Source organism: Lepus europaeus, chromosome 10, assembly GCF_033115175.1.
Source record: "Lepus europaeus isolate LE1 chromosome 10, mLepTim1.pri, whole genome shotgun sequence".
Lineage (NCBI taxonomy): Eukaryota > Metazoa > Chordata > Mammalia > Lagomorpha > Leporidae > Lepus > Lepus europaeus.
The window spans coordinates 17,224,632-17,245,483 of record NC_084836.1 but is presented as its reverse complement, the minus strand read 5'-3'; the positions used below and the strand labels follow the sequence as shown (position 1 = coordinate 17,245,483).

The 20,852-nt window shown below is 45.1% G+C and overlaps 1 protein-coding gene across 1 annotated transcript in view; it reads left to right on the top strand.

Moving 5' to 3' along the window:
- STAB2 (stabilin 2) overlaps positions 1-20,852 on the top strand; it is a 206,502-nt gene that overhangs the window by 127,621 nt on the left and 58,029 nt on the right. Inside the window, exons 34-42 of the mRNA XM_062203017.1 lie at positions 393-524; positions 3,091-3,219; positions 4,392-4,448; positions 5,448-5,543; positions 6,837-7,032; positions 8,437-8,532; positions 17,196-17,241; positions 18,181-18,257; positions 20,104-20,229. Coding sequence (XP_062059001.1) covers positions 393-524; positions 3,091-3,219; positions 4,392-4,448; positions 5,448-5,543; positions 6,837-7,032; positions 8,437-8,532; positions 17,196-17,241; positions 18,181-18,257; positions 20,104-20,229 — 955 coding nt within the window. The remainder of the gene's footprint in view (positions 1-392; positions 525-3,090; positions 3,220-4,391; positions 4,449-5,447; positions 5,544-6,836; positions 7,033-8,436; positions 8,533-17,195; positions 17,242-18,180; positions 18,258-20,103; positions 20,230-20,852) is intronic.

Sequence of the window (20,852 nt, the reverse complement as noted above, 5' to 3'; positions counted from 1 at the left end):
CACCCAGCTTGGGACATGAGCCACAGAGGAGGGTCTCTGAGACATCCCATTGGGCTTCCACTCATCATCCCAGAAGAGGCTGGGGTGCAGGGACTCTCAACTTCAGAGCAGTTCCACCCAAAACTGTCTCCTTTGCAACCCACCCCAACATTCATACCCTCTATCTGGGCTTTAGAGTCACTGAACAAGTGCTTGGCCATCCTACATGGAAAGTTTGCAAGTTCTCAAGGTAATATATTCCACAACTCACTTTGGTGTTTAATACCCACTGAACTTCTACTCCAACATGTTGTTGCTTCTCATGGTGATGTCCCCAGTTCTGGCACTGTAGAGCAGACCCATAATGGACTGGCTGATCTCTTGGTTCACTTCCAATTCTCTGTGTGGCTCAGGAGGAGGACATAGTGCGGTATCACGTGGTCCTGGATGAGAAACTCCTGAAGAATGACCTGCACCATGGCATGCACCGGGAGACCATGCTAGGTTTCTCCTACCTCCTTGGCTTCTTTCTCCGCAACGACCAGGTGTGATCCTTTTAGTTAAAACCCAGTAACCAGTGTCTCAGCTCCTGTCAATCCTCATCCGTTCCATATTGAGATAATCCCACCAGTGAGTCCCAAACCCTACCTACACAGAACAGTTGTCTGTGTTTCACCATAAAGTAATGACTGAACCACATTGTCCTGCTCATCACCCACCCTGTCTCCAGCCTTCAGATAATCAACGTGAGTATACTTAAAAGGGTCTTTTTATTGCTTCTTGGTGTTTTGGCTAAGATCAAGTGTGGGAGGAGGCTCTGTGGAATAGCGGGTAAAGCCATTGCCTACAGTGCCTGCATCCCACATGGGTGCCGGTTCAAGTCCCGGTTGTTCCACCCTTTTAAGTATACTCATTTTCTGATTTTTCCACAATAACAGTGACATTTTTGATAGCTTTCATTTTTATTTTGGTTTTTATCTATCATCTTTTATTTCATCATATGAAGATCAATATTCCAAAGAAGTTAGAGGATCTATTTCAGTGCTATAATGTTTCTTTTCTATTTACGCAGAAATTCTTTGATCCAGAGCAAAAGTTTTTCATACAGTAGAGGCTTTAGTTGTATTAATACTCATTTACTTTCTCTTAGGAGAATGGAAGTACGGAAAAATTCTTTTTAAGTAAATTGATGTGTTTAAATCAAAATTTTAATGTAAGCCCACAATTCTCAGTATATATCCAATCATGGGAAACATTCAGACTTTTTCATGCCAAATTAAACAGCATTACAACATCAACTATTCTATTTTGGCCTTTAAAAAATAGCATCTTGAGGCTGGCGCTGCGGCTCACTAAGCTAATCCTCCACCTTGCGGCGCCGGCACACCGGGTTCTAGTCCCGGTCGGGGCACCGATCCTGTCCCGGTTGCCCCTCTTCCAGGCCAGCTCTCTGCTGTGGCCCGAGAGTGCAGTGGAGGATGGCGCAAGTACTTGGGCCCTGCACCCCATGGGAGACCAGGAGAAGCACCTGGCTCCTGCCATTGGATCAGCGCGGTACGCCGGCCGCAGCGCGCCTACCGCGGCGGCCATTGGAGGGTGAACCAACGGCAAAAGGAAGATCTTTGTCTCTGTCTCACTGTCCACTCTGCCTGTCAAAAAAAAAAAAAAATAGCATCTTGGAATTCTGGAAATTTTTGTCACACTATTTGAGACTAAGGAAGGTTTCCTGTTAGTTTTCCAAATATACACAGACCTGAGAGCACCTCCATGAAGCCCAGCCTTGGACTTATCCCAACATCCAAATGGAAATTGGTTGATTGCAAGGAACTCATAAGAGACACTAACATTCAGTGGAAATACAAATTTAAGTATTTAGTTGCATCTTTTTAAATTGGAGATGTTAATTTACGAATTATTGTGTGAATTTTAAACCCTTGTTGAATACTAACTTGGTATAATACAGGATATAATACAGGATTGTTCTCCTTTCTCAACCTCAGCCCTGCTTTACCTCCACAAACACGTACCACACATCACCCCAATTTTTCAAAAAACCTTTGGTCTCCAATTACATTCATTATATTCTTTAATGAATTAAGAGTTTCATTTATCCTTTCCCAAGAAAATATCAAAACAGAACAAATTACAGCTCAAAGCTGAATGTGACTTGGCAGCTTTAGATACTGACTTAGTTCTCGGAATTGAATGCTTATGGACACACTAAGCAAAGATCCATCCAAACACACCATCTCTCACAATCCATAGCTAGTTACTCTTATTCTTGTTAGTTGTCAGGTAGCCTTTTCAGGGGTTGCTTATAAATTAACCATGAGGTAGAGACGAGCTCAAGGACGAGTTGCTTTTTCCATGTCCTGGTTGTGGAGGGCTTCCATCCCTCCGGGACCACCAGGCTACAGTGCAACTGAGCATGTCTATAGAGCCGTGTTGTCAATGGGCCCTAAAACAAAGATCATGAGATAGCATTTTTCTTTTTATAAATATATATTTTTAAGATTTATTTATTTATTTGAGAGGTAGAGTTACAGAGAGAGGGAGAGACAGAGAAATTTTCCATTCTCTGTTTCATTCCCCAAATGGCCACAATGGCCCAAGCTGGGCCCATCCGAAACCAAGAGCCAGGAGCTCCTTCCAAATCTCCCACATGGGTGCAGGAGCCCAAGGACTTGGGCCATCTTCTACTGCTTTCCCAGGCCATAGCAGAGAGCTGGATTGAAAGTAAAGCAGCCGGGACTCAAACCAGCACCCATGTAAGATGCCGGCACTGCAGTATTTTTCAAACACACAAGAACTGATTAATTTGAGAGATGAAGAGAGACCCCAGAAATGTTCCTGATCAACTTCTTTGTTTTACAAAGGAAAAAATATGAAAGAGAGGGAAAGCAATTCTCCAGAGGTCACATAGATGGTGCCAAATGCAGGTCTATTACTTGGACTCCCTCTTCCTAGGCTGAGTTCTTTCCATGCTGCCTTCCAGATAGGTATGGGAAGATCTCCTAGGCTGTTGTCATGTCGGTCGCCTCCGGGCTCACCTTCCCCATCTCCCTTAAAACCACTGCAATTAAAGGTCACGTTTAACCATCTTGTTCACAGCTCTATGTAAATGAGGCTCCAATCAACTATACCAACGTAGCCACTGACAAGGGCGTGATCCATGGCTTGGGGAAAGTTCTGGAAATTCAGAAGAATAGGTGTGATAATAATGACACAAGCATTGTACGAGTAAGTTATATCCGAGGTTGATGATGCAACCAGTGGGCGTTGGCTTATGTTTTTTATAATTTTGAAACATAAGACTTCTCTTTTACCGTATCTTAGTTTAATCCAAAAACCAGTGAGTGAGCATTTGCTGTGCCATGGAGCATGCCAGGCTGATTGTATAAAGACACAACCCCTGCCCTCAAAGAGCTCATGGTCTATGCATTTGATTGTACCTTGCATACCTGAGAGAGCTGTGTTGGAAGAATTCTGAAGCCATGCCTTGTCTAACACAGGTACAGGGAGAGGACTATGGTTCACCCGTGGCAGGGACTAGCCAAACCTCATTACTAGAAGTAAAACTGTGAACATGGACAATTACAGTGTAGCATGGGATGCAATAATGGAAAAATTTCACTCTGGTCCATTGGACAGTGTAGGATCTTTTAGTAATAGTAATAACTGTAGCCATTTCTTGGGCACTACATGCAAGGGGCCACACTAAAAATTTTACTTGTACTAACTCAGGTAATCCTCACTACGCCCTACAAAGTAGCTCCCATTACTATTCCCATGTTACATGTTAAGTAATGCACATAGGTATACATATTAGCAAGTGACAGAGAAGAGGTTCAAATCTAGGCAATCTGGCCCCAGAAATGGAACCCTGAACAGCCTACTACACGGTCCAGTGGGCACCAAGTTAAGAATGGCCTCATTGCTCACCTCCTAGTTTAGGTTCAGTTTGCACTTAGGTGTTTATGTCATTCTTAGTGTTTGCTGGCTGTTTTATAGCAGTTTTGTTATCTCCACTGAGCATCTCTGTGCACCCTTCAGGCAGACCAAGTGCTCCCAAGGCTGGGCACTGTGTGTAGCCCACCATTCATCTCTGAGTTGGCTCCAAGTCACTAAACACCGAGTTTCCAATACGTAAGGATTGTTGATAAAGGAATTAGGATGTAAATGAATAAGACCTCCACTCTATTAGGGGTTACTTGATGCAGAAGGGTGCTGTGGGGAAAAGTAAAGCTCAAACACATATGGCCTGAAGGAGTTGGTCCTTATCTCCAATGGCCCTAAGAGGCTGAGCAGGTGACTGCTCCACATTCTGAAACCACCTGCCCTAGAATATATTTGCATTCTTTACTAATATTAGTAACCTTAAGATGTTCTCTTTGCATCTGCATTTTACCAAGGGCAAGTGTGGAAAGTGTCCGCAGCAGCCGATCTGCCCATTTGGGACTAAACCTCTGGTAAGTATTTTGTCCACTCTGACAGAAGAGTTTCCAAATCTGAGGGAGCCCAGACTAAAAAAAATAAGCGTCTCCAGCATAGCTCATTTTCACTGCCTCGTTACTTCACTGGGTGAAGTTACTCATTACTTCATTTCATTTTACCTGTGACATGGATGCATCTTTGTAAAGTCTTACATCCATTTGTACTAAGATAAAATTTGATCAGTAAATAGAAACAGACTTTTGTCAATGAGAACGCATGCAGGAAAGAACTTCTCACTTTTACGTCTTCCACATCCCAGTTACCCGTTCAGAACAGCAGCAAGAAATCTTATCACAGAACACAGACTCTACCCAAAACCAATCCAGCCTGGATGTATTGGCCCTGCCTGATTTCCTTGCATAGTTCAGGTTACAACGATCTTCCCCAGGGAAACAGGTGGCAGACATGCAGGAGGTAGACATACCTTTGGATTAATTCAAATCCATATTTCTTGTTATTTATTCTAAATAACTATTACAAAAATACTCTTCCATAGTAGGATGATAATTTATGATGACAACAAATGCTGATTCTCTCACTTGATTTTTACTTTCACTTTTATATATTATGGGTCTTTGTAAACAACCTTAATTATTTCTCAGACCAAGGAAGACTATAAGTGAAATAAATAGTAATCAAGGTATAGTCAACTCATGTACATGGCTAGGATGCAATTTTATCTGCTTTAGTCTATGATTCTTCTGAATTTGAGTTACCTTCCAGAGAGAAATTTTTACAGGATGTTACTGTAAAGTGTAATTATTTGGATTTTGCCACCTGGCATTCTGGCAGCCAACATTGTGCTTTTGTGCTTTCTTGTGAGGCAGCATGAAGAAGCCACTAGACTCCTTTTCCAGAACGTTCTAGTAAGATATCTAGGTAGATAGCAATGGATCACCTAACCACTTACTTTTAGAGATTCGGAAACTTTTTTTCCTACCTACAAAGCTGACAAAATCATTGCTCTGTCACAGGGTGGCGAGACGAGGAGATGTATCTACACCATATATTTCATGGGAAAGCGTTCCCCATTCATTGGATGCCAGCCAAAGTGTGTGAAAACTGTCATTGTGAGTATGGGATTCAGTCATTCTTCCGATTCCTTCAGCGATGCTGAGGAAGTTAGTCAGTTGTTAGACTCTTCAAAATGCCTTTGCATGAAACCTTCCCACCACCCCTTCGACTTCCCCCTCGTTGTCATTCAAAGGAGCAGGGGTAGCAATACAACTCAGCACTGCCCTGTGAGACAGAAAGTGGGTAAGAGCTATAACATTCAATTGCATGATGAAGAAATCGAGGAACTGAGAGGTGGGTGTTAAACTCTTCAGATGCCAGCGACTCATATTGGAGTACCTAGGTTCCGTTTCTGGCTCCAGCTCCTAATTCCAGCTTCCTGCTAATGCAGACCCTAGGGAGCATCAGGTGACAGCCCAAATAGTTGGATCCCTGCCATTGGATTGAGCTCTCTCCTCTTGGCTTCAGGTCCATCCCTGGCCATCACGGGCATTTGGGGAATGAACCAGCTCATGGGTGATACATTCATTCATATTCATTCATTCATATTCTCTCATTCTCTCATTCATTCATTCTCTCTCTCTCTCTCCCCACCCTCCCACCCCGTATAATCATTAAGAAATTGAAGTCAGAGAGGCTAAGAGGACTGACCTCCTGTTGTGACAAGACAGTTCTGTGACCCCGCTTATCAACACAAGGGACAGAGGAAGTGGGCACCCTGAGGGAAGGAGGGTGCACCTCATCACTTAGGAGAAGCACCACAGAGCTAAGAAGCTCTGGGCGTGGCACTGGTGGTTTTAGGACAGTGCTGTAACTGCCTGCCTGCTTCCTCCCAGAGGACTCGATAGAACTTCTGCCTGTCTGGCACAGGTGGGCTGGTGCGGCACTGAAGCCGGAGGTTTTGTGCTTACGTGCATCCCAGAGCAAAGGCAGGCTAAAAACCAAGCAGACATCATCCAGGGACTGGCTTATAAACTGCCACGGGCCCCACTGTAGAGCAGTGGATGAAATAAGCTTCAGTGTGAAAGGGCCTCGTCTCCCATGCTCAATGTCGCTTGCTTTGCTCTGTAGTTTGCTCTGGACACCCCGCTGCCTGTCTCATTTTTCTTCAACTGCTTCCCTTACTTGTCTTTTTCCTCCCCCTGCCTCCTTGATGGAGATGTCAGTCCTGCTCCTAGTAGCCCTGGAAACTGCTTAGCCTTTCCGAGTCCTCAGAGCTGTCTGCCCCCCATCTCTGGCAACCCCTGGGGCCAGAGGCACAGGCAGGCACCAAGTGCCACAGCAGGATTTCTATGCTGAGGCTGGACAAAACAGGAACTGAAGTACATGACCTTGACCTTCTGTTTCAGACCAGGGCATGCTGCGCTGGCTTCTTTGGGCCCCAGTGCCAGCCCTGCCCAGGGAAAGGTCAGGATGTCTGTTTCGGTAACGGGATCTGCCTGGATGGCGTGAACGGCACGGGCACCTGTGAGTGCGGGGAGGGCTTCAGTGGGACGGCCTGTGAGAGCTGCGTCGAGGGCAAATATGGCATCCACTGTGATCAAGGTAGGCACCGTGCCACCGCCCCACCCCACCAGCCTCCCAGCTGCCAAAACTGAGCAGGAATGCACAGAGACACTGTGATCTGGCCTCTCTGCCGAGGCAGAAGGCAATCCTGCCTGCTGCTGTCCTTGTGGACTATAGGATGTCTGTGTTATTTGCGTAGGGCAGGGTTCCCAAACATTATCAGTCACTAACCTGTACCTGCCAACCCACCCTCAATGTGTTCACTGACATCCCAACCCAGCCAAGTTTCCATACTCACATTACTGTGCGCTGATCATAATGGTTAAACTTTGCATTGCCGATGTTACTCAATAGTTTGAAAAATAGATTTGTCCGTGTGATCTCCTGTAATCCACACAGGAACCTTCAATACTTGGGTATCACTATGTTCATTCTATGGATGATGACATTGAGGCAGAGAGGCTGAATGACTTCCCCCAAGGGCACAGCTGGTGACAAGTAGAACTGCGACTTGAATGAGCATCTTGCTGGACCTCAATGCCTTGCTCTTAATTCATGGCAAATTTAAGAGCACCCTATTGATTTGTCATCAGCAAGCCGCATACTTTCACTTCTGCAGAGACAGTGATCTGTATAAGCCACATCATCAGCAACTAACACCCTTGCATGACCTCCTCATGTGCAGCGACACCTGGAAGGAGGAATTTCCTAACCCATGATGAGAAAACAAAGCTTTGTTCTACCTGGTACTAAAACCAAAAGCTTGACCAGGCTAGCACCCTTTTCTCATTGGCTGCTCGAAGCCAGACAAATTTAATATGCTATTGAATCCCTGCAGTTGGGCCATATGTTGTTGGAATCACAAGGTCCTTTTTCCTGTGTGTTTGGAAGAATTGTGTGCTTACAATAGTGCAGGAGTTTCTTAACCCGAGATCCATAGAGGATCCCCATAGGATGCAGAAAATTTCCAAAAATGAATGCTTTGGAGGAAAGCTGGAGTCATCCATTGCTTTCATCCTGTTGTTAGCGCAACTCAGGGCCATCCTACAAAACAAAAGAATCAGCATTTCCATGTAACTGAAGATGTCAGTGCCACACCAGGCTTGTAGAAACCCAGTCTCATATGGGCTTCCCTTGAAACCCACTCTTAAACAGCAAACATGGGTTTATCCCAAGAAGCCCACATAACTCTCACAGAACCTTGGCTTAGGACACCCTGCAGCTGCTTGGATCACACCCTCAGTGCTACACAGACCCAAAGCTGTGGTCTGAATCCTGTTGTTGAGGCATGATCTCGCTTACCCTGCCAACCTGCTAGACTCTGCCTTCTGCACCCCTACCCTCCCTGAAAGAATGAGACGTAATCAAGCAAACCCCAGAAATGATAGATGAGATGTTGACACAGGTCAAAGTCTGATGACTTGTGGGGATCTTTCCACTCAGCATGTTCTTGTGTCCACGGAAGATGCAACCAAGGACTCTCGGGTGATGGCTCCTGTGAATGTGATGTTGGCTGGCGAGGAGTGAAATGTGACAGTGGTAAGAGTCAACCTTTCACATTTATGATCTGTTCTTAGCCTCGCTTCTCAGCAGCTACCTATTATTTCTAAAATAGAAATAACACCTTTATTACTTTACCAAGCAATAAATGAAAGCCCTTCTTGCCGCAAGAAGTCTGTAGAATAAAGAAAATCAGAAAAGAGGAAATAAAAATTTTCATGCTCCCAAGGCAGGAAAAAACTATTACTGATGTATTCTGTTAGCCTTCCAGCCCTTTTCTAAGAATGCACACATGTAGGTTGATCATTGTAGACTCTAGTATTTTGTACTCACTTCACAATATATAGTGTATAGCTTCCTTTGTGGACGAAAAGATAAATATATTTTAAACTTTATGTTATTTTTAAATATACAATAAAGGGAACACATTTCATGTGTTTAACATATACAATTTTAAGAGCATAATTTAATTTAAAAGAGACCATACTTATACTTTCTACCCTACCTTCTTTCCCTCCCCCACTCGCACCCTCTCTCCTCCTTCCTTCCTTTTTTTAAAATTTTGTTTATGGCATACAAATTTCATGTATTTCATATATGCAAATTTAGGAACACAGTGATACTTCCCATCCTACCCTGCCTCCCACCCATGCTCTAACATCTCTTCCTCCTCCTTCTCCTATTCCCACTCTGAATTTTTACAAAGATCTATTTTAAGTTTACTTTATACTTACAAGATTAACCCTACACTAAGGAAAAGTTCAACAAAATAGTATGAAAGGGAAAAAAAAACACTGTTCCTCAACAGTACAGATAAGGACTGTAAGTGGTCATTGAATCTCAAAATATTCATTCCACTCCAATACATTATATTTTAGGTACTCTAGTAGTTACCACAGATCGAGGAAAACATATGATATCTTTTTGGGACTGGCTTATTTCATTAAGTATATGGTTTCCAGTTGCATCCATTTTGTTGTGAAAGACAGGATTTCATTCTTTTTACTGCTGAGAGGTATTCCATAGTGTACATATATCATAATTTCTTTATACAGGCATCAGTTGATGGACATCTGGGTTGATTCCATATCTTAGCCATTGGGAATTGAGCTGCAATGAACATGGGGGTACAGATAACTTTTTCATATGCTGATTTCATTTTGTTTGAGTAAATTCCTAGCAGTGAGATGGCTGGGTCATATGGTAGATCTATTTTTAGACTTCTGAGGTATCTCCATAGTGTCTTCCACAATGGCTGCACCAGTTTACAGTCCCACCAACCATGTATTAAGGTACCTTTTTCCCCACATCCTCAACAGAATTTATTGTTTGTTGATTTCTGTATGAGAGCCATTCTACCTGGGGTGAGGTGAAACCTCATTGTGGTTTTGATTTGCATTACCCTGAAGGCTAGTGATCCTGAGCATTTTTTCATGTGTCTGTTGGCCATTTGAATTTCCTCTCTTGAAAAATGCCTGCCTTTGACAATTTCTTAACTGGATTGTTTGGTTGTTAAGTTTCTTGAGCTCTTTATAGACTGGGTATTAATCTTTTATCAGTTTCACAGTTTGCAAATATAGTCTCCCATTCTATCAGTTGCCTCTTCACTTTCCTGAGTGTTTCTTTTGCAGTACAGAAGCCTCTCAGCTTGATGTAATCCTATTTGTAAAGATTTTCTTTGATTACTATGCCTCTGGGGACTTTTCCAAAAAGTCTTTACCTATGCCAATGTCTTACAGAGTTTCCCAATGTCATCTAGTACTTTGATGGTATCAAGTTGTAGATTTAGGTCTTTGATCCATTTTGAGTGCATTGCAGGGTAGGGCTCTTGTTTCATACTTTTGTACGTGGAAATTCAGTTTTCCCAGCAACATTTTGAAGAAACTGTCCTTGCTCCAGGGACTGATTTTATTTCCTTTGTCACAGATAAAATGGTTTTAGATGAGTGGATTGCTTTCTAGGTTTTTCTTTTTGTTGTTGTCATTTTTTTTAAAGATTTATTTTATTTATTTGAAAGAGTTACAGAGAGTGGTAAAGCCAGAGAGAGAGAGGTCTTCCATTCCACTGGTTCACTCCCAAAATTACTGCAACAGCCAGAGCTGAGCTGATCCAAAGCCAGGAACCATGAGCTTCTTCCGGGTCTCCCACCTGGGTGCAGAGGCCCAAGGAGTTGGGCCATCTTCTACTGCTTTCCCAGACCATAGCAAAAAGCTGAATTGGAAGAGGAGTAGCTGGGACTCAACCCATCACCCATATGGGATGCTGGTGCTGCAGGTGGGGGCTTTAACCTGCTGCACCGCTGTGCCAGACCACTGACCCTCCCCCCCCCCACTGGGGCTTTTCTTTGTTGGGAGGGTCTTTATACTGATTCATTCTCCATCTTGGTTATTGGTCTGTTTAGGCCTTCTGTGTCTTCATGGGTCAATTTTGGTAGGTTGTTTTGTGTTCAAGAATCTATCCATTCCTTCTATGTTTTCTGATTTGTTGGCATATAACTCTTTATAGTAATTCCTGATGATTCCTTTTATTTCTATGGTATCTGTTGTTACATTTCCCTTTTTATCTCTGGTTCTGTTGATTTGGGTCTTCTTCTCTTTTTATTTAGTTGGGCCATGATATGTCAATTTTGCTTTTTTTTTTTTCTCGAAAAAACAGCTCTTCATTTCACTGATCTTTTGTATTTTTCTGTTTCAATTTTGTTTACCCTCCGATTTTAATTGTTTATTTCCCCCTACTAATTTTGAGCTTGGTTCTTGTTTTTCTAGGTCTTTGAGATGCATTGAATGCTCATTTATTTGATGCCTTTCCAATTTTTTGATGTAGGCACTAATTGCTATAAACTTTCCTTTTATCATTGCTTTTGCTGTATCCCATAAGTTCTGATATGTTGTATTGTCATCTTCATTCATTTCCAGAGATTTTTTTATTTCTTCTGTGACTCTCTGTTCATTCAGGAGCATGTTGTTCAGTCACCATGTGTTTGCATATGTTCTCAAGATTCTTGAGTTATTAATTTCAGCTTAATTCCATTGTGGTCAGAAAGGATACATAGTAAGATTTCAAATTGGTGTGACTTGTTTTATGGCCTAACATATGCTCTATCCCAGACAAAGTTCCATGCACTGATGAAAAAAAATGCGTATTGTGCAACAGTGGGATGAAAGGTTCTGTAGATATCAGATTTTTGTTTCTTGGTTGATTTTTTTCTAGTTGATCTGCCCACTGCTGAAAGTGGGGTGTGAGATCCCCCATTACTATTGTTTTAGAGTCTATGTCTCCCTTTTTTTAAATAGCCAGGCACCCTGGCATGAGGTGCATATACGTTTATTATAGTCACATCTTCCTGTTGAATTGATCCCTTAATCCTTACATAGTGCCTTCTTTGTCTATTTTGACAGTTTTTGTGTTAAAGTATATTTTGTCTGATATTCGGATGGCTACACCAGCTCTTTTCTGGTTTCTGTTTGTGTGGAATATCTTGTTCCATCCTTTCACTTTCAGTCTGAATGTATCTTTCTTAGTGAGCTGTGTTCCTTGTAGACAGCAAACAGATGGGTCTTGTTTTTTAATCTATTCAGTCAGTCTGTATGTTTTAACTAGAGACTTGAGGCCATTTACATTCAGGGTTACTATTGATAAGTAACAACTTGGCCCTTCCATTTTTCCATAAATATTCCTATCATTCACTTTGGATTTCTTCTGTGCTTTCACTGGGGCATTTCTGTCTTCACATTATTTCATAATGGTGACTATGTTTCTGTGTGTAGCATATACTTAAGCATCTTTTGTAAGGCTGGGTGGGTGGTGACAAATTATTTCAATTTATAGTTGTTATGAAAGGTCTTTATTTCACCTTTATTCATAAATGAGAGCTTTGCAGGATACAGTATTCTGGATTGACTTTTTTTTTTCCTCTTGAAAATCGGACTATGTCTCTCTATTCTCTCCTATCCTCTAGGGCTACAGATGAGAAATCAGCTGAGAGTCTAACTGGAGATCCTCTGAGAGTAATCGGGAGTTTCTCTCCTGCACATTTTAGAATAGTTTCTTTTTGTTTTGCTGTTGAAAGCTTGACTACAAATGTCCTGTTGAAGATCTTTGCTGGTCATGTCTATAAAGAGTTCTATGTGCCCGTGCCCTGGGAGGTCCTTTCTTTCTCCAAGTTAGGGAAGTTTTCTGTAATTATTACATTAAATAGTTCTTCTAATCCATTCTCTCTTTTCGCATCTTCAGGAATTCCTAAGACCTGCATGTGGGGTCATTTGATAGTTTCCTATAAATCTCTAACACTGTTTTTAAGTTTTCTAATTTCTTTTTTTTTTTTGTCAGATTGAATAATTTCCAAAGGTTTATCATCTAGATCAGATATTCTTTCTTCACCATATTCAGACTTCACCAAGTCTGTTGTTCAGGCTTTCCACCGTACTTTTTATTTGACATATTGAATTCTTTGTTTTCAATATTTTATTTTGATTTCTCTTAAACCGTAATTTCATGGGAGAATTTTTCATCCATGTCATATATAGATTTCTTTTTTAAAAAAGACTTATTTTTGGCTGGCACCGTGGCTTAACAGGCTAATCCTCTGCCTTGCGGCACCGGCACACCAAGTTTTAATCCCAGTTGGGGCGCCGGATTCTATCCCAGTTGCCCCTCTTCCAGGCCAGCTCTCTGCTATGGCCCAGGAGTGCAGTGGAGGATGGCCCAAGTCCTTGGGCCCTGCACCTGCATGGGAGACCAGGAGAAGCACCTGGCTCCTGGCTTCGGATCAGCGAGATGCGCCGGCCGCAGCGGCCATTGGAGAATGAACCAACGGCAACAAGGAAGACCTTTCTCTCTGTCTCTCTCTCTCTCACTATCCACTCTGCCTGTCAAAAAAAAAAAAATACTTATTTTATTTATTTGAAAGAGTTACAGGCAGAGGTAGAGCCAGAGAGAGGGGGGGGTCTTCCATCTACTGGTTCACTCCCCAGATGACCAAAATGGCCAGAGCTGAGCCGATCCAAAGCTAGGAGGCGGGAGCTTCTTTTGGGTCTCCCATGAAGGTGCAGGGGCCCAAAGACTTAGGCCTTCTTCTACTGCTTTCCCAGGCCATAGCAGAGAGCTGATTCAGAAGTAGAGCAGCCAGGACTTGAACCGGTACCTATAATGGATGCCAGCACTGCAAGCTGGGGCTTTAATCCACTGCGCCACAGCACTGGCCCCATGGATTTCTATAATTTCTAATTTTGTTCCTCATTGCTTCTGAGTAACCCTAAGATTAATCTTTTGAATTCTGTTTCAGGCATTTTATCAATCTTTTCATCTTCACATTCTAATATTGAAGGGTTGTTGTGTGCCTTTTGGGGAGGGGTCATGTTGTCTTCCTTATTCTTGTTCCTTGAATTTCTTTATTTTCAGATATTTGTGAGAATACGTGTTTTTTTTTTCTTCTGATGACTTTTGTCTTTAAACTATGCCTCTGTGGCTTAGTGGGGTATCTGCAGTGAATACCCAGAGGTGTATGCTGCATGTGGCCAGGGAGCTCTGGTCAGTGTTCCAAGGTGGGGCGAGTATCCAGGTGTCACCCAAGTTGGGCATGGTGGATCTCCTCTTGTTAGCAGAAAAGAGAGTGTGGTCTCTGTTGGTGTAATCACACCCTCGGTTTTTCTCTTCCAAGGTGATAAATGCCCAGGTGTTAGCCCACAGTGGGTGCAATACTCATCTGTGCTGCCACACTGCCCAAAGCATCTATCTGTGCAGTCCACAGTGAGCGTGGATCCCATTGTAATGAGCCATCCCCAGGAATCAGGGATCTCTGAGCTTGTGGGACCATTCACACTGATTGCCCAGAGACCCAGCTACACGCAGAGCCTCTCATGCAGTCACAGAGCTCCCACAGTCACTGAACGCAGAGGATGTACTCCCCCGTTGTTTACAAGAAATCAGACGCTCGACTGGAGGGAGTACGCCTGGAATCAGGTCTCAGACTCCTCTACAGGGGCAGGGGCTGGAGGGGAGATCACAGCTGCCCACCAGCCCAGGGAGGGCTCCTGGGATGTGGGGCTGTCAGAGGGGTGGTCTTTGCCCAACGGTCCAGGTAATGCAAAGATCAAGGACTAAAGAGTTAACACTTGGCTGAAAAGCTAAAGCCAGACATCTGAATGTTCTCATCCTAGGGGCACTCCAGAGTATATGGGTCCAGAGCTCCTGGGAGAGGACAGCAGAGAGCAACAGGGGCACAGAGACAGGAAGACATCCTGAGTGAATCCCTAGAACAGTGCAATAGGTTACCCCTTGCTGACATAATATGCTTAGAAGACCATGGTCTATAGGGGACCAATCACATTTAAAGGGAAGGGAAGAGACTGGGAGCTGTGGCAAGTTTTCAGGAAATAAAGTCTGAGCTCAGAGCAACATGACTGTGGCAGAGAAAATAGAGACATTTGATGGTCAAATGGGGTGGTGACTAATAGGATGCAGAAGAAAAAAGAGGGAGGGCCCAAGGCTGATCCTTAGATTATGACTCAGGCAACTGCCTGATTGGTGGGCCAATCCCAGAAGAGGGCAGCTGGGGGGAGGCTGGGTGTGAGGTGCCAGTGAACATCTGGGTAGAGAGGCCCAGGAGGCCTCAGCTCATTCATTCATTCATCGGAAGCTTGCCTGACTCATGTCATGTGCCTTGTGATATGGAGCGCTGACGAGTACAGTATGGTCCCTGCTCTCAGCAGTTTCAGTCCAGGACAGGTGTTGGCAGGCCCCAGATTGCTGCTGTAGAATATACTGTTGAATCTCAGCAGTGAGGTCAAGAAGGAGACACAAGAACAGGAGACACAAAATAGGTGAACAGACAGAAGTGTGCAAGCCTCACACCCTGAAGGAGGAATAAAAGGGCCAAGGACAAACCACCAGACCCACTCCTCTTCCTGCTTTCCTGCTGTAAAGAAAGACCCTCCACACCTGCACTTGGTCACCCAATCTAGGAGCCGCCTACTCTGTCTCCATGCCTCTTCCTCCCTCACTAACACACCTAAATCATTCTACATCTCCACGACTCTCAAATCCATCCCTTCCCCTTCAGCTCTACCTCTTTGCCTCCAGTCCTGCCTCCCTCTATTCATACCCGACCCCTTGCTGCAGTAGAGAACTTCCCAAAGTATAGATCAGATCCTGTTTCCCACCCCTTCCCCAGGATATGACAGCTTGCCATGGTTCTTCTCTGCCTACAGGAGAAATTTAATCTGCAGAACAGGGTGCGGTTCAGGGGCCATTCACCCAGTTTTCCGACCTCATCTTCAGCCCCGGTGTCCAGTACATATTCTGCACAAAGAGCTTCCAGTCTCATAAGGGAAATAAATGTTCAGTATAGACAGAAAAAAATAGTGACACAGGAGTACAAAGCACAGGACCTCTAGACTTCAGTAAGGAGGACCACTCCTTCCTTTATCTTCATGCCAACTCCCCACTTCCAAGCCCATGGCAGACATCACTAATCAATCATTGCACTCCCTCCCTCCACAGTCATTACCCGTAAATTGAAATTGACTCAAAAATGTAAGGCAGTTTCAGAGAAGAGGACCTAATGGATTATTGGGCTTTCAACAGGGAGAGAGTAGAGAGAAAAGAATTTCCAGGCTCAAAAACCAGCACAATGCACAAAATTCCATTGTACCCACCCAGTCCGTTTGAGCCTGTAAGAGTTCCCACAGACACACTACGTCACTTTTGCTGCAGGTCCTTGTGTTTGAACTTTCTGTGTGCCTTGGCCAGGGATAGTAGGGTTTCTCTTCCTGCATCCTCCTCGAAGATGAACCCCACCCCACAACTCTTTCTTTCTGGATCTCGCCCTGTCGGGAAATACCTGTTAGCTGGACATCTAATATCAAGAGCCTGGTGCTACAGGAAAATTAGAAATTTGTTCAAAAAAATTGTTTCCGACCCCGAGCCATTTCTCAACAACAAAAAACATTTTAAATGTTATAATTGTGTGTATGCCTGTTTATATCGCTCCATTATAAAAATGAAAAACTGGAAAGAATAACATTGGATTTGTAAGTAAAAGTGTCTCTCTCACACTGTCTAACTCTGCCTGTCAAAAAGAAAAGAAAAAAAGTAAATAAAAGTAAAGACTCAAAACCCAGGGAAGGCACACACAAACACCAAATCATAAGGGCCCACAGTCACATTCAAAGGAGGGTGCCTCCATCAGGGTATCTGACCTTTTTTTTTAATTTATTTTTTATTTGAGAGACAGGGAGAGACAGATCTTCCATCCACTGGTTCATTCCCCAATTGGCCACAACAACTGGGACTGGGCCAGGCCAAAGCCAGGAGCTTTCTCTGGGTTTCCCACATGGGTACAGGGGCCCAAGAGCTTGGGCCATCCTCTGCTGTCTTCCCAGGTGCATTAACAGGGAGCTGGATAGGAAGAGGAGCAGCCAGGACTTGAACCAGTGTCCATATAGGATGCTGTCATTGCAGTCAGCAGCTTAACCCATTATCCCATCAACACCAGCCCCATATTTAACCTTCAAGTTCAGCTTGAGCTTCCTAGCAACCAAGTTAAAAAGGATACACATGATCATATAGTTTAACGTAGTCCACATGATGCATACCAGCTGCTTCCAAGGAAGTAAATCGGTCCCTAGCACAAGCACTAAAAGGAAGCTCCTGAGTGAGGCGTAGTAGGAGAGACTGATGTGACAACTGGTTCTCTTTTTCAGCCATCACAAAAGACAGCTGCAACGGGATGTGCCACACCAGCGCCAAGTAGGTACCTCTGGGCCTTCTCTAGGGGGAGTGCTAAGGGGGTCCTTTCCCAATCATTTCCCTTCCAGGCCCTATTCTTAAGGGAGTAGTTGCCTGACAGTATTTCTGAGGCTTTGCGATAAAGTTAAGTATGCAACTAAAAATACCTCTGAAGAGGCCTCCATCAACTCGAAAGATCCAGCCTTGTCAACAAGCTGCCTCCTGCCTCAGCTGGCACATTGACAAAAATGCCGGTTGTTATCCTCAATCCAAGCCACTGAGACTTTTTCACAGAGGCCAAGGCATCCCAGGGGTCTCAGCTCACTAAGATGTGCTCTCGACCATCTCCAAGCCTTACGTGGCTTCATACTCCCAATTTCCAGAGTTGCTTAATGCATTAATGATGAGCCCAGTAGCTGAGGTTAGACCTGCTTCAAAGTCAGCTTCTGTCACTTTCACTGATGCGTGGCCTTGAGTCAATTGAAGAAAGAAAGGGAGAGGGAAGAAGTGAGGATGCGAATATCATCCTTAGAATAGTTTCTAGGAACTATAATAATTTCTATGAACTATATGGAATTTAATTTTTTTAAAATGTAGAAAAAAATCCTGCTAAGCCTCAGTTTCACCATCTGTACATGGGGATAATACTATGACCGACTTGCTCAGGCTGCTTAGCAGTGTGCTAATGGCAGGAAGTCGTGCTGCAGGTTCCAGCACACTGGCAGCTCTGGAGAGATCGGCAGCTCCCCTCCTGGTTCCTGAGCTGATGCTCCGGTCGTACGCCTTGTAGTGACACCTGCAGGCTTAGTCGTCTGTCGTGGGGTCGGGACAGGAGTGGACTCTGCTCCCAAGCTAAGGCAGGACCCCCGGGCCCCCGGTGGGAGCAAGGGTCTGAGATGTCGGGGACAAAGGGGGACTGAATGTTTGTCTGCCAACACCGTTTGCCCTTCCTCCTTGCAGCTGCCTTCTCAACCCAGATGGCACCACCTCGTGTAAATGTGCGGCAGGATTCCAAGGGAATGGGACAGTTTGTACAGGCAAGTGGGTGAGGGATTGGCTGGGGGCCCACAAGGCTCTCCTAGGCTGTGGAGGGGCCTGTGCCCCTCCTATCAAAAGGGCCGGAGCAGCTGGTACCAGCGTTGATGGTGAATTACCATGTACTGGGCCAGCTGGTTGTACCTGGGGCCAGGAAACTGCCTGCTCACGGGTGGGACCTGTCGGTTTTGGAATGGGCTGGACAAATAATTGCAGCTGTTGTCAAGGTACACTTACACTGCACTCTGAGCAGGCTCATGGCCTTGACCACAGTGGGGATCACCTGGGCAGCTCTAAAAGCCGCTGACTTGCTTAGCTTAGGGCCTGGCTGACACATCAGGGCTCTGGGGTAGCACAAAGAGAGCTTGAGCCTGCCCTTGTGCATCCTCTGCTACCCACCTTGGTCCTGGATGAGTCTTTTAACTGTGGTGAGACCCATTAGCTCATCTATAGTGACCTTAAAAATGAGCTCTCCAGGCATAATGGCACAGTAATGCAGCTATTTCACACAGCCTTACCGTGAGACTCCTCCCTCTGGAATGAAAGTTATCATCATTTGCATTACCTTGAGAATTTGGCTTGACTGCTCTTTGTGTGATTTTCTAAAATGTTATTGAGTTTTCTGTTTATTTGAGAAGCAGAGAGGGTCTGCAGAGACACAGGGAGAAGTCATCTAGGGGTTCAATCCCCGAATGCCCACAATGGCTGGGGCTGAAGCTGGCGGTCAGGGACACAGTCTAGATCTCCCGCTTGGGTGACAGAAAACCCTACAGCTCCAGCTGTCACCAGCCGCCTCCCACAGTTATCTGGAATGCTGGAATCTGGCTCTGGAGCCAGGAATTGGATCCAGGCATTCTGATGAGGGACCTGGGCTTCTCAACCAGCGTCTTAACCCCTGGGCCCATGTACTGATGCTGCATTTTGTTTTTTTTAATCTACAAGTTAGGGGTAATGAGAGAATCTCTCTCCTTGAATTATTGGATAACTGGGATTCACATAAGGGCACTTCACCAAGTTCATGGAAAGTGCAAGTCAAACACATGCTTATTTAGATGCAGGAGAGTTTTGAAATACTGTCCCTTTTCCATGAACTCTTTTTTTATTTGACAGGTAGAGTTATAGACAGAGAGAAAGGTCTTCCTTCTGTTGGTTCACCCCCCAAATGGCTGCTACAGCTGGCGCTGTGCCAATCCAAAGCCAGGAGCCAGGTCCTTCTTCCTGGCCTCCCATGCGGGTGCAGGGCCAAAGCACTTGGTCCATCCTCCACTGCACTCCTGGGCCAGAGCAGAGGGCTGGACTGGAAGAGGAGCAACCGGGACTAGAACCCGGCATCCATATGGGATGTGGTGCCGCAGGTGGAGGATTAACCAAGTGAGCCACACCGCCGGCCCTTTCCATGAACTTTTTGAAGACCCCTCATGAGGGCTTAGAACAGCCCTGGCACACAGTACTCAATACGTGTGAGCAAATGTTCTCACAGCAGCTAACCCACATCTGGAAATTCCCAGCATCGTGTTTCTCTCGAGCCCTGGGTCCTGGCAGGCTTCACACCAGTGTGCTCTCCAGACTCCAGGGATCCTCCCGGGATGCCCGGTGCCCTAACCCCAATGCCCAGATGGTCCCTGCAGTAGAGTGTGTCCAGTGTCAAGGAGTGTAACACCCACAAAGGGCAGACCACCACAAGGCTCGTCCTGCCCTCTGTGCTTGGGAGTTAGCTGTGACTGTTTAACCCAGCACCTGCCAGAGTCCTCTGCAGTCTCTTCACATCTCAGTGGTCCACACACAACGACATCACTGCAACTCTCCCCCACCCCATCCCCTGCTCCGTGTCGTCTCTCCCTTCTACAGCCATTGACGCCTGTGAGATCAGCAATGGGGGCTGCTCTGCCAAGGCCTACTGTAAAAGGACCACCCCAGGAAGCCGGGTGTGCGTGTGCAAGGCAGGCTACACGGGCGACGGCATCGTGTGCCTCGGTAGGTGGCTGTGCCCTCTCCGCCCTGTGGAAATGGTGTCAAGGTCAGAGCCTGTGAGATGCCACTGCTGTGCGGGCTCCTGTCGCTGGAATCTGACTGCTGGGGTCATGATGCAGCGTTCCCAGGCACAAAAGGAGGCTTTGGAAAGGTGCCCCAAGGGTAGGCCGGGCCTTCAGACAGCTCATGGGGGAAAGATGAAATTAAAGGTGTTTAAAAAAAAAAAAATCGGAATCCCTGCATAGCGTGGGTTTTCCATGAATATTCAGACGACCTGTCATCTGTGAAGGCACGTGGTATGCAAAACTCACTTTGGAAGGCGAATTGCGGTTGAATATTGCAATCCGTTTCCGTGTCTCTTGTTCCCTTTCATCCGGGCCAGTTTTCAGGCTGGCTCTGTCCCTTTGACAATGATGTTTAGGAAAGAATATAGCCCACTGGTCCAACTTTTTCTTTTTTTTAAATGATTTATTTATTTGAAAGGCAGAGTTAGAGAGATTTTCTATCTGCTGGTTCACTCCCCAAAATGGCTGCAATGGCCAGGGCTGGACCAGGTTGAAGCCAGGAGCTTCATTCGGGTCTCCCACATGGGTACGGGGCCCCAGGGACTTGGGCCATCTTCCGCT